Genomic DNA, 12,011 nt, shown 5'->3' with positions numbered 1-12,011 from the left:
TTGTCTTATTCCTCCCTTTTTTTTCTTTCCTTGTTTTCTTGCCTTTTTTAATGGTTTTATTCTCTGTTTTTTTTTTTCTTTCTTTACTTTGGAAATTATACATTTTAATTCTATTCTTTTAGTGTTTACCCCAAGCCATTCAATATGAATATTTAACTTTTTTCTTTTTTTCTTCTCTCTCCTTTCCTCTTTCCTTTCCCCTTTCTTTCCTCTCCCCTTCCTGCTTTCCTCTTTCTTTTCCTCTGTCTCCTTTCCTTTCCTCTTTCTTTCCTCTCCCCTCTCTCCTTTCCTTTTTTTTAAATAGAGACAGGGGCTCTGTCTTTTGCCTGGGCTAGAGTGGAGTGGCACTGAGCCCAGCTAACCTAGGAATACTTTGAATCAAATGCTGAGCTTGGAAAGTGTACAAACCTCTGCAAGTGCCAGCTTGGGGCTGTTACTTCTCAGAACATATTCCTCCCATCACCTTATCATCATCCTTTACTGAGGTTTCTCCTTTCAGGAGCCTCCATTTTACATGAGGATCTCTCATCTAACTTCTTGACTTATGCAGGGGGAAGTAGGCTTTGCTGTAGTTCCCTCACAGGACCCATCAAAACCAAAGTCCCAGGTCACACTGGATCAGCATTGCCCCAGCACACCGACAGCTTCAGCACTCAAATGTTTTGGGGTCACTTTTTTTTTTTTTTGAGACAGAGTCTCGCTCTGTTGCCTGGGATAGAGTGCCATGGCATCAGCCTAGCTCACAGCAACCTCAAACTCCTGGGCTCAAGCGATCCTCCTGTCTCAGCCTCCCAAGTAACTGGGACTACAGGCATGCGCCACCATGCCTGGCTAACTTTTTATATGTATTTTTAGTTGTCCAGCTAATTTCTTTCTATTTTTAGTAGAGACAGGGGTCTCGCTCTTGCCAGGCTGGTCTCAAACTCCTGACCTGGAGGGATCCTCCCACCTCGGCCTCCCAGAGTGCTAGGATTACAGGCGTGAGCCACTCCGCCCGGCCCTTGGGGTCATTTTTTACCTCTCAGGAACTCCCTTACTTTCTTGCTAGTTCACCTATGTATTTTAAAGTATTTAAAGAAATGTTTAGTACTTTTCAGATATTCTGTACTACGATTTTCTAGGATATCTATGCTGTCATATTGTTGGAAAATTTAAGTCCTAAACTAATATTGTTTAAATACTCAATAATATTCTATGAATAACAGTTGTGGTGCCAAAACAGATTTATTTATTTCCCACTGGCTGAAATAATGAATATTCTAAAAAGTAGTAAAAAATCCAGTTTACCACTATTCCTGTTCCCCCTTTTATATGTATAAGTGCCATTTTCTGAATCAGAAAACTTTTTAAGAGGCATATTAATAGATTAAAAATTTTTCAGATCTTGCCAGGAATAAAAGTCAACTTTAAAAAAGATAGATAAAAGTTTGATAACTCTTTCCCTTATACAGCATTTATGTTGTTTAGCATTTTTGGAGTTTCAGTTGCTATTATGTCTTGACCTTGAGTACACCTTATTTTGATATTCTATGTGACAAAATGGGAATTACACATGAAGTACTTCTGCCACATACCAAAGTAGGTGAATTTCTAGATTTTTTTTTTCTAGAAAATGCATGTGAAATTGTTTGAGATACAAGCTGAACTAGCTGCTTTTTTAATAGAATATTTTTGATTGAAAAAAAGACTGACAAATTTATTATTTATACTTGGGGATAATTTTGGCAGATATTTTCTCAAAAATGAACAAGCTTGGAAAAAATTGATGGTATTTATTTCAAGCTTTCAAGTGAAAATTAGAATTTTGAAAGGCTTGTATCCACCTCTGTGCACTTAAAGGCTTTTGTAGTGAGATCAGTGATGATATTAATTAATGTGATTTTTAGATGTATATCAAAATGTGTCAACATTTGGAAGATTTGCATAACTTAATGAACCAATATTTTCTAAATAATCAATGCCTGGTGTTACAAAATCATGCATATGTAAAAGTTATATTCGAAATACAAGATAAACCAGTGGACTTTAGAAAAGTTCATCAATATAATTTCAGATTCTACATTGCAACTGTTAAGGAACTCTACTGCTTGTCAAGTTTTGGTGTAGTGTCAAAGAGGAGTATCCATAATTATCTGAGAAGTCTGTTAAAATATTCCTCCCTTTTCCAACTTCATATTTGAGGCTAGATTTTCTTCACATACTTCAACCAAAACAACATATCATGACTGACTGATGGAATGCAGAAATAGATATGAGTGAGAATCTAGTGTCACCTATTAAGCCAGAAATCAAAATTATTTGCAGAAATATAAAACAATGTTACTCTTCTCACTAATTGATTTTTGAAAATAAATTATTTTTTAAATAAAAATATGCTATTTGTAGGCTGGGTGCAGTGGCTCACGACTGTAATCCCAGCACTCTGGGAGGCCAAGGCTGGAGGATCGCTTGAGCCCAGGAGTTCAGGACCAGCCTGGGCAAAATAATGAGACTGTCTCTACACACAATTAGCTGGGCATGGTGGCATATGCCTATAGTTCCAGCTACTCAGGAGGCTGAGGCAGGAGGATTGCTTGAGCCCAGGAGTTCGAGGGTGCAGTGAGCTGTGATTGTTCCACTGCACTCCAGCCTGGGGGACAGAGACCCTGTTTAAAAAAAAAAAAAAAGTGCTGTTTGTGTGAACATGTGATGAGTTATCTTAAAATGAATTAAAAAGTGTTTAAGAAATCTTAAGGTTCTCAATAGCTTTTAAAGACTGTAGTGGGTCTTGAGACTAAAATTTTGAGAACTGCTATTCCAAGTGAAGCAGCAGCAGCAGCCTAGCAAGGGTAAGTAACTGGGCCAAGTTTGGATAACTAGAAAGTGGTAAAGCCAGGAAGTAAATCCAGATATGTCTAATTCACACAAGTTCTTTCTAAGTCAATTGTCTGAAATACAGAAGACTTAGATGTACATTTACTGCATGACTTACATATGCAACTATTATACAGATAACCCCACTTAATATTTTTATTGTATACTTGGTTAACTCTCATGTTATGAAGTAACTCACTTTCCTTGGGAAATAAGAAAAAAGTATCCTTAAGGCAGCATCCTTAGGATGATGAATTATGTTTAACAAAAAGTCAGCAGAAAGTAATGTGGTCAGTGTCATAGATAGTTCTGGTTCCTCGGAGAAGGGAACTCTGGGAGAAGACGGAGTAGCTGTATAGATCCATTGTTTTATTCAGTTAAAGCCTAAGAGCATAAAATAATACCACCTGACACATCTCTTCCCAAGGAGAAATCGTTCATAGCACAGGGCTCTTTTGAAGCTCATAATGACCATTTCTGTTATAGCTGGCAATTGCTTACCTTGTTTTTAAAACTTGCAACAATTCCCTAGGAGGTTCAAGAGATTGGATTTGAAATAAACTCGCTTTCAGTTTATAATTAATTTGTGCATGTCAAAATCCTGGTTGTGTTTTTTTCAACTTCATCAGTAAATATTTCTTTAATTTTTGTGAAAATGTTTAATTTTAAATTTCACCCCACCTACAGAATGGGTAGTAGAAGAAACCAAAAAAAAAAAAAAAAAAAAGAAAAAAGAAAAAGAAAAAAAATTCACTCCACCCCACTGATGGAAATCTTTTTTTTTTTTTTTTTTTTTTTTGAGACAGAGTCTCACTCTGTTGCCCGGGCTAGAGTGAGTGCCGTGGCATCAGTCTAGCTCACAGCAACCTCAAACTCCTGGGCTTAAGCGATCCTACTGCCTCAGCCTCCCGAGTAGCTGGGACTACAGGCATGCACCACCATGCCCGGCTAATTTTTTTGTATATATATATTTTAGTTGTCCATATAATTTCTTTCTATTTGTAGTAGAGACGGGGTCTCACTCTTGCTCAGGCTGGTCTTGAACTCCTGGCCTCGAGTGATCCACCCGCCTCGGCCTCCTAGAGTGCTAGGATTACAGGCGTGAGCCACCGCGCCCGGCCGGAAATCTTAAATAGTGACATTTTCCTGGATTTCAGAATAAGCATTATTGTCTCCTCATCACAGGTGTGAAGAAAAGCTGACTAATTGCCCAAAGTGACTAGATCTGTGAGATGTTAAGATAGGATACTTTGACTCCTGGGGACCTATATAGCCTTTGGTATTTGTAGCCTAAAAAATATTCTCTGGATTTTGGGTGTCTCTCAATTCTAGGATAGAAAGATAATACTTTGGTCAGAATTAGGCTCTAAATAGTGAATCATGAATTTATTATATTTAGAAATTAGGTAACACCCATGTAGTATAGGTGGACATAAAATTCTATTTTCCTATCCAATAAAGGGCATCTCTAGAAATTCTCTTCACTGAGAAAGGGCAGGCAGAGTTGGACACCCTGTCTCACCCCAAGAACCCTGCCAGCAAGGACTCTCTGGCTGCAGAGTACACCCACAAACAAGGGAGAGATTAGGTAAAGGGCAAAATTAGGGAAAAGCTCCGCCTAATGGCAAAGCAGCTTCCTGCAGTGGGGACCACTCACTCTTTTTAGCCTATTAAGTGTCACAAATTAGACCGGAAGGTGAATCTTATTTTGTTTTTGAATAGAAAAAGATTATATTTAATAGTACCATATTGCTTAGAGCATTGAGAAAAAAAGGAAGGGCTATAAAACTTATACTTAGTATTTATAAATTATAAATCAAAAGAACGTCAAGACAAAAGTGAAGATCAAGTAGAAACGAACAATTTGAAAATCATTAAGATCTTGTTCCCATTTTATAATTATTAATTTTTTTAGTTTTCATTTGTATCATTAGAATTTATAAGACAATCACAATTTATAAGACAATATTAATTATTATAGTTTTCATTTGTATCATTAGAATTTATAAGACAATCACAATGAGCTTCTGTGTTGTCTTTTTTATACATTTGAGGTTGGTCTAAGGTCAATTATTATTTTCTTTTCTTTTTTTTTTTTTCAGACAGAGTCTCACTGTGTTGCCCAGGCTAGAGTGCCGTGGCATCAGCCTAGCTCACTGCAACCTCCAACTCCTGGACTCAAGTGATCCTCTTGTCTCAGCCTTCCGTGCCTGGCTAATTTTTCCCATTTTTAGTAGAGACGGGGTTGCTGTTGCTCAGGTTGGTTTCGAACTCCTGACCTCAGGCAATCCTCCCACCTTGGCCTCCCACAGTGCTAGGATTACAGGCGTGAGCCACTGTGCCTGCCCCCCCCCCCTTTTTTTTTTTTTAAGATACTGGGTCTCATACTGTAACCCAGGCTGGAGTACAGTGGTGCAGTTATAGCTGACTACAGACTTAGCCTCCCAAAGTGTTGGGATTGCAGGCGTGAGCCACTGAGCCTGGTCAGTATTTTCAATTACTTATGATTGAGAGAAAATATTAATCAGGGATTAATTATTACCTTTATTTATTTATTTTTTTTGAGACAGAGTCTCAGTTTGTTGCCCAGGCTAGAGTGAGTGCCGTGGCGTCAGCCTAGCTCACAGCAACCTCAAACTCCTGAGCTCAAGGGATCCTCCTGTCTCAGCCTCCCGAGTAGCTGGGACTACAGGCATGCACCACCATGCCCGGCTGATTTTTTCTATATATATTTTTAGCTGTCCATATAATTTCTTTCTATTTTTAGTAGAGATGGGGTCTCGCTCTTGCTCAGGCTGGTCTCGAACTCCTGAGCTCAAACGATCTGCCCACCTCGGCCTCCCAGAGTGCTAGGATTACAGGTGTGAGCCACCGCGCCTGGCCTAATTATTACCTTTAAAAATGGAAATAGAATACTGATTCATAAAACTACCGTTCTTTTAGCACAGAGATATAAGTTTTGTTTGATCTTAAACTATAAATATATAGAGATATATCTGTATTTGTTTATGGGTAGATAATATCATCATCTTACATTTGTGCAATGCTTTATAGTTTTTCAAAGCATTTTTATTCACATTATCTTCCACATATATTATCTCCTTTGATTCTGGCAACAAAAGCCCTGTGAGGTAGCCAGAGCAAATATTGTTTGCATTTTACATAAGCAGGAAGGGAGGCTAAAAGAGGTTTATGTAACTTGCTCAAGGTGAAACAATGAATAAGATTTTGTGACTCTCATTTCAATGATGTTTTAGCATTATATTATGCTACTTCTCGCTATATTATGTTGATAGTTGAAATGTCACTATGAAAACCTTAATTTATATGAGTCTCTTGTCAACTGACTCAGTCTACAGGGGCGAGCATTCTCCCACATTTTAAACATGATTTGATTACCTTTGTCCTAAGTGAATAATCTACTATCTGGGTATGAAAAACATGATTAAAAAACAAAAAGCCAGTATAATATTCCAACAAGGAGCTATCTTTCACACCTCTCCAAGTAAAAAAGAACTTCAAAAAAGTCTCAACTAAAAATGATCTTAATGATGCATGTGATCAAGTCAAAATTGGATATCTTCTGTTTCTTCATTGTGGTGAAGAATGTTACCTGGATTCCTTCCACCTACAGAGACGACTGTCAGATCTGTGGCTGAACTCTGCATCTGATTTTAGCCTTGGGGAAGCAAAGAGGACAAAACTCAAAAGCTCAACTTTTTGGATGGTGCAGGTGATTCAATGAACTCTTTTCTGATTCTGAGTCTGTTGGCCAGGAGACCTGGATATGATAGGGCTTTAGTTCTTCAGGAGGGACAGAATCTGGGGCGCTGCTCATGAGGTCATGTCCCCGGAAGGATTTTGGGAAAGCTATGACATCTCTGATACTTGGAGCTCCAGTGACAAGGCATATTAGTCTGTCTAACCCTGTGAATAAAATACAAAGAGAGCAGATGAGAAATGTAATCTAATGTTGAAAATTCCTTAGTTTTGATATAAAAGTTGCAGAGAACTTTTAAATAAGAATCTTTTTTTTTTTTTTGTAGAGACAGAGTCTCACTTTTGCTCAGGCTGGTCTTGAACTCCTGGGCTCAAGCGATCCCCCTGCCTCTGCCTCCCAAAGTGCTAGGATTAGAGGCATGAACTACTATGCCTGGCCGTAAATAAAAATCTTTAAGAAGCTGCAGCCAACCATAGTTCCCTGCCATTTTTTAATTAATTAATTAATTAATTTTTTGAGACAGAGTCTCACTTTGTTGCCCGGGCTAGAGTGAGTGCCATGGCATCAGCCTAGCTCACAGCAACCTCAAACTCCTGGGCTCAAGCGATCCTACTGCCTCAGCCTCCCGAGTAGCTGGGACTACAGGCACGTGCCACCATGCCCGGCTAATTTTTTCTATATATATTTTAGTTGTCCATATAATTTCTTTCTATTTTTAGTAGAGATGGGGTCTCGCTCTTGCTCAGGCTGGTCTCGAACTCCTGACCTTGAGCGATCCACCCGCCTCGGCCTCCCAGAGTGCTAGGATTACAGGCGTGAGCCACCGCGCCCGGCCCATTTTTTAATTTTTGAGACAGAGTCTTGCTCTGTTGCCCCAGCTAGAGTGCAGTGGCGCCATCATAGCTCACTGCAACTTCAAACTCCTGGGCTCAAGCGAACCTCCTGCCTTAGCCTCCGAAGTAGCTGGGACTATAGGTGTGCCACCACACTCAGGTAATTTTTGTTTTTAGCATAGATGGGGTCTCACTGTTGCTCACAGTGGTCTCAAACTCCTGAGTTCGAGTGCCAGTATTATAGGCATGAGCCACCACTACCAGCCAGTTCCCTGCCTTTTTAGAGAACTTTTGTTTGCTTGAGAGGTTCTTTTCTATATCAGTATGGAAAAGTATTCAGGAGTAGTGTTCTCATGCTACTAAGATTACTAGGAACTGTAACTGTCATAGCAATTAGCAAGTTCCTAGCAAGGGCTTACTAAAAGCCCCAATACAGGTTGAACGACATACTAAGTGCTGTGCAGGGAACTCCAAAAGCAGAGAAGGAAGTCCCTGTTGTTGAGGGCCTTACAATCTAGGTGAGCTTCCTAGAATTTCTCACTTTTCTTTACTTGATAAAACAAGCAAAGTGGCTGGGGTCAGTGGCTCATGCCTGTAATCCTAGCACTTTGGGAGGCTGAGGCAGGAGGATCCCTGAGGCCAGGAGTTCGAGATCAGCCTGAGCAACAGCGAGACCCCATCTCTACAAAAGACAAAAAAAAAATTAGCTGGGAGTGGTGGCATGTGTCTATGGTGCTAGCTACTTGGGAGGTCGACGGGAGAGGATCACTTGAGCCCAGGAGCTTGAGGTTGCAGTAAGCTCTGAGTGCATCATTGCACTCTACCCGCGGCAAGAGTGAGACCTTGTCTCAAAAAAAAAAAAAAAATCCACAAGTGAAGTGAGTAACCATAGTAATCAGGACACTGGTACATTCCTATTTTTATACAAGCTGCATACTCTGGAGCAGTGCTTTCCAGACTCCAAAGAAAATGTCTGTGAGGCCTCAGAGATTTGTGCAGTATTGACTTAAGACCCTGCAGTTTTATTCTATTAAAAAATCTTTCAAATGCAAATTATTAGTTAGATTTTATCTTTATAACTGATAAAATATATTTTAAAAATATAAGGCTGGGCGTGGAAGAGGTAGGAGGATCACTTGAAGTCAGGAGTTTGAGACCAGCCTGAAAAAGAGCAAGACCCTGTCTCTACTAAAAAATAGAAAAAAAATTAGCCAGGCAACCAAAAATAGAAAAAATTAGCCAGGTATGGTGGCACATGCCTGTAGTCCCAGCTACTCGGGAGGCTGAGGCAGGAGGATCGCTTGAGCCCAGGAGTTTGAGGTTGTCGTGAGCTAGGCTGACGCCATGGCACTCTAGCCCGGGCAACAGAGCGAGACTCCGTCTCAGAAAAAACAAACAAACAAACAAACAAAAACTTAAAACTCTCATAGAACTTCTGAGCTCATCACCACTCCTGCCCCCGCCCCCCACACCACAAGCTGCAAGGCCAACTTTGAGACACAGTGCTATGGGAATGCAATTTAATTTATAAAAGGACAAGTTATTTACCTAAGGCAATTCCTCCATGAGGGGGCGCCCCATATTCTAAAGCCTGGAGCAGATGGGAGAGCAATTTCACATCTTCCTAAAATTCAAAAGATAATTCAGTTTAAATATATACTGAAGGTCCACTGAATGCCATACACTAGGCTTAGGGAAAATAAAGTTGAATTAAAAAAAATACCTTAACATGACTTAACTAATAATAACTCATTGGGAAAGTGTCAGAAAATATCTTAAGAAGTTTACAATTTAGCAAAGGAATACAAGTCACAGAAGATTGTAACATGTAGAAAAAGGGCTGTGCTCAGTAAACACAGCCATTACTGTACAGACGATGCAAACAGAGTAAACCCAATCAAGGAGGGGGAGATGTGGACTCAGAAACGCAGGATGAAAAGCAGGAACCTGTCCTGTCACGGAGACCAAGGGAAGAGGACACTAGTTAAGAGGGCAACACTGTCGAATGCTGCTGGGAGGTGGGGGAGCTAATAGGCTAAGAAGAGGCCCAAACGTATATGAAACTGTGTAAGTTTCATGGGACAGTATGTATAGAAATGTTGAAAGTGTGTGTGCAAATGGTTCTCTAACCAGGGAGCTGCAAACAAACAGATGCCAGCCTCACACTTAGGGCTATTTGGGTCTGGTATGGGCCAAGGCTCCAGTGAGTTTTTGTTGTTTTTAATTCTTTCCAGGTGATTTGATTCAAATGTGCATCAGGCCTGAGAATCACTGGTGTTCAGGGAAGAAGCAGAAGCAATGTATTTTTACTCTTTTAAAAAGCCCGACAAATGAAAGGAATGAAAAAGATAGGCTGAAAACTGGTTGCTTGACTTGCCAGGAGAAAAATTAACATATTTCACAATGCCCTTACGGCTAAAGGCAGAGTCTGACAGTTTGAGATCTCCAATCCTGCTCTCACATATAAAGTTCTTCCATTCTACCTCACATCTGTCAACGCCACAAAACGGTCTTTTAGGACCAGACTCTCTTGGACACTTTTTCCTTCCTGAAATCTATCCTAGGGCCTTCTAAGAATCACTAACTGCAAATTCCTAGGTCTGCATCTGTACAGACTCTTCTTTTTCTTTTTAAAATCTTGATTACCTAATTCTCTGTCACCAAAATATATCCCCCCCACTTAAATATAGCTAAAGTAGTATCTATTAAGTGATATAAAATCCTTTAAAACTTCTCTTTCTCTACATTATCAACATTTTCAGTACTGCATCATTTTTTGGACAGTGTTGTGATTAGGAGCTTAGGTTAAAGAGCTGCCCTGCCTGGATTTGAATCCTGGCTCTGCTTACCTCCATACTGTGTGACTTTGGCAAATTAAGTAATCTGCCTCAGTTTCTCATCTTCAAAATAGGTAGAATAAGGGTATCTATCTCATAAAGTATTAAATAATTGGGAAGGGCAGGGTGGGAGGAAAAAAAGATTAAAAAAATAATTGGGAGATTAAATGCATCAATGCATATAAAGAAACGGTGCCTGGCACATAGTAAACACTAATAAAAAGCTGTTATTATTTACTTTTCCAAGTCCTACATTGAAGGTAGAGAGATAAGCTGAAGCTATTTTGTATCTAGTGAATCCTCCATTCATAATAAATGTTTAACAAAACTCACAAATACTCTGGAAAAAAAATAAGCCGAGGTTAGAAGATGATGTTCGTTACCTTTAGTAACGTTGCCAGGATGTAACGCTGTAGCTCTGCATCGTGAATTCGGATAGAACCACCTCCTATCTCACTGCCATTTAAAACCAAGTCATAGTGTTGACTACGGACCTAGAAGATTCACAGAGCCTTTATGTTAAAGCAAATTTCTGGCTTTCTGTTCTGTAAGTTGAAGATACTGTAGCTACTTAGAGACAATGTATTAACTACTGGCTCAAACCCCACAATTTCTTCTGGGGCTTCCAGAACTGGGTCCTAGCTATCTGTAGACTGTGAAATATGAAGCTCTTTGCCATTTTCACACATTTCCTTTTTATTTGGAAATATAGATTTGGTACCTTTTCGGGCTCAGTGTATAGGAGATGGATGTCACTGGGGTGGGGAGCAGTAAATGGGTGGTGGGTAGACTCCAGTTCTCTGGGATTTTCCTCCTTGGGAAGGAAGAGAGGGAAATCCACTACCCAAAGGAAAGAGAACAGAGATATGTCACGGAGGACCATTCCTCTCATTTCTAGAAGATCAGCACATTCCAGTCGTAATTTTCCCAGCAAAGAGCACTGCAAACAGAAGACACAAACATTGAGTTAACTTGTTTTTAATTTTTTTTTAATTAATTTATTTTTTTGAAACACAGTATTGCTCTGTTGCCTGGGCTAGAGTGCAGGCATCTTTATATCTCAATGCAACCTCCCACTCCTGGGCTCAAGTGATCCTCCTGTCTCAGCCTCCCAAGTAGCTGGGACCACAGGCATGCACCACAATGCATGGCTAACTTTTTCTATTTTTAGTAGAGGTGGGGTCTTGCTCTTGCTCAGGCTGATCTTGAACTCCTGAGTTCAAATGATCCTCCTGCCTTGGCCTCCTGGAGTACTAGGATTACAGACATGAACTACCACACCCAGCCCCTGAGTTAACTTCTTGACAGAGTAGGCAGCAAATGATGCAACGTGGATTCTGAGGCCGGGCCATTCTGATTAAGAGATGCGATGCTCTTTGCCTCAGGAGACAAAGATCTGAGGATGGTCTGACTGCAACATGGTTGAGAACAATTGTCAAACTCTGCTAACTGGGTAAGTACCTAATGATACAGTGATTAAGAGTACAGGGATCAGAGCTTCATAGATCTGGGTCTGAATACTAACTTCTCTATACCGTTTTCCATAGTAAAATGGGGATAAAAATACCTACTCCAAAAGACTGTTGTGAAGCTGAAGTGAGACAAGGTACATGAGGTGCAGGACTTGACAAGGTATATGAAGGGCAGCTGTTCTGAGTATTTCCCTAGTGCTCTGGAAGGGCTGTGGTGAGGATTTGATGGGTGCCTAGCATGCAGTTAATGTTCAATAAATGTTGGCTATTATTATGGGCAATATGCATTAGAGGT

General features: G+C 40.0%; 1 protein-coding gene across 2 annotated transcripts in view; it reads right to left on the bottom strand.

Moving 5' to 3' along the window:
• Positions 1–5,975: 5,975 nt before the first annotated feature.
• The window catches only part of DARS2 (aspartyl-tRNA synthetase 2, mitochondrial), a 29,329-nt gene continuing 23,293 nt past the window's right edge, over positions 5,976–12,011 (bottom strand). For both annotated transcript variants that reach the window (XM_069478369.1, XM_069478370.1), the window contains 4 exons: positions 10,966–11,184; positions 10,628–10,738; positions 8,956–9,031; positions 5,976–6,780 (listed from right to left, as the gene is read on the bottom strand). In XM_069478369.1, coding sequence (XP_069334470.1) covers positions 6,566–6,780; positions 8,956–9,031; positions 10,628–10,738; positions 10,966–11,184 — 621 coding nt within the window. In that variant the 3' untranslated portion in view covers positions 5,976–6,565. The remainder of the gene's footprint in view (positions 6,781–8,955; positions 9,032–10,627; positions 10,739–10,965; positions 11,185–12,011) is intronic.

Source organism: Eulemur rufifrons, chromosome 8, assembly GCF_041146395.1.
Source record: "Eulemur rufifrons isolate Redbay chromosome 8, OSU_ERuf_1, whole genome shotgun sequence".
In the NCBI taxonomy this organism is placed as follows: domain Eukaryota; kingdom Metazoa; phylum Chordata; class Mammalia; order Primates; family Lemuridae; genus Eulemur; species Eulemur rufifrons.
The sequence above is the reverse complement of the archived record's forward strand: the minus strand, read 5'-3'. Positions and strand labels throughout refer to the sequence as shown.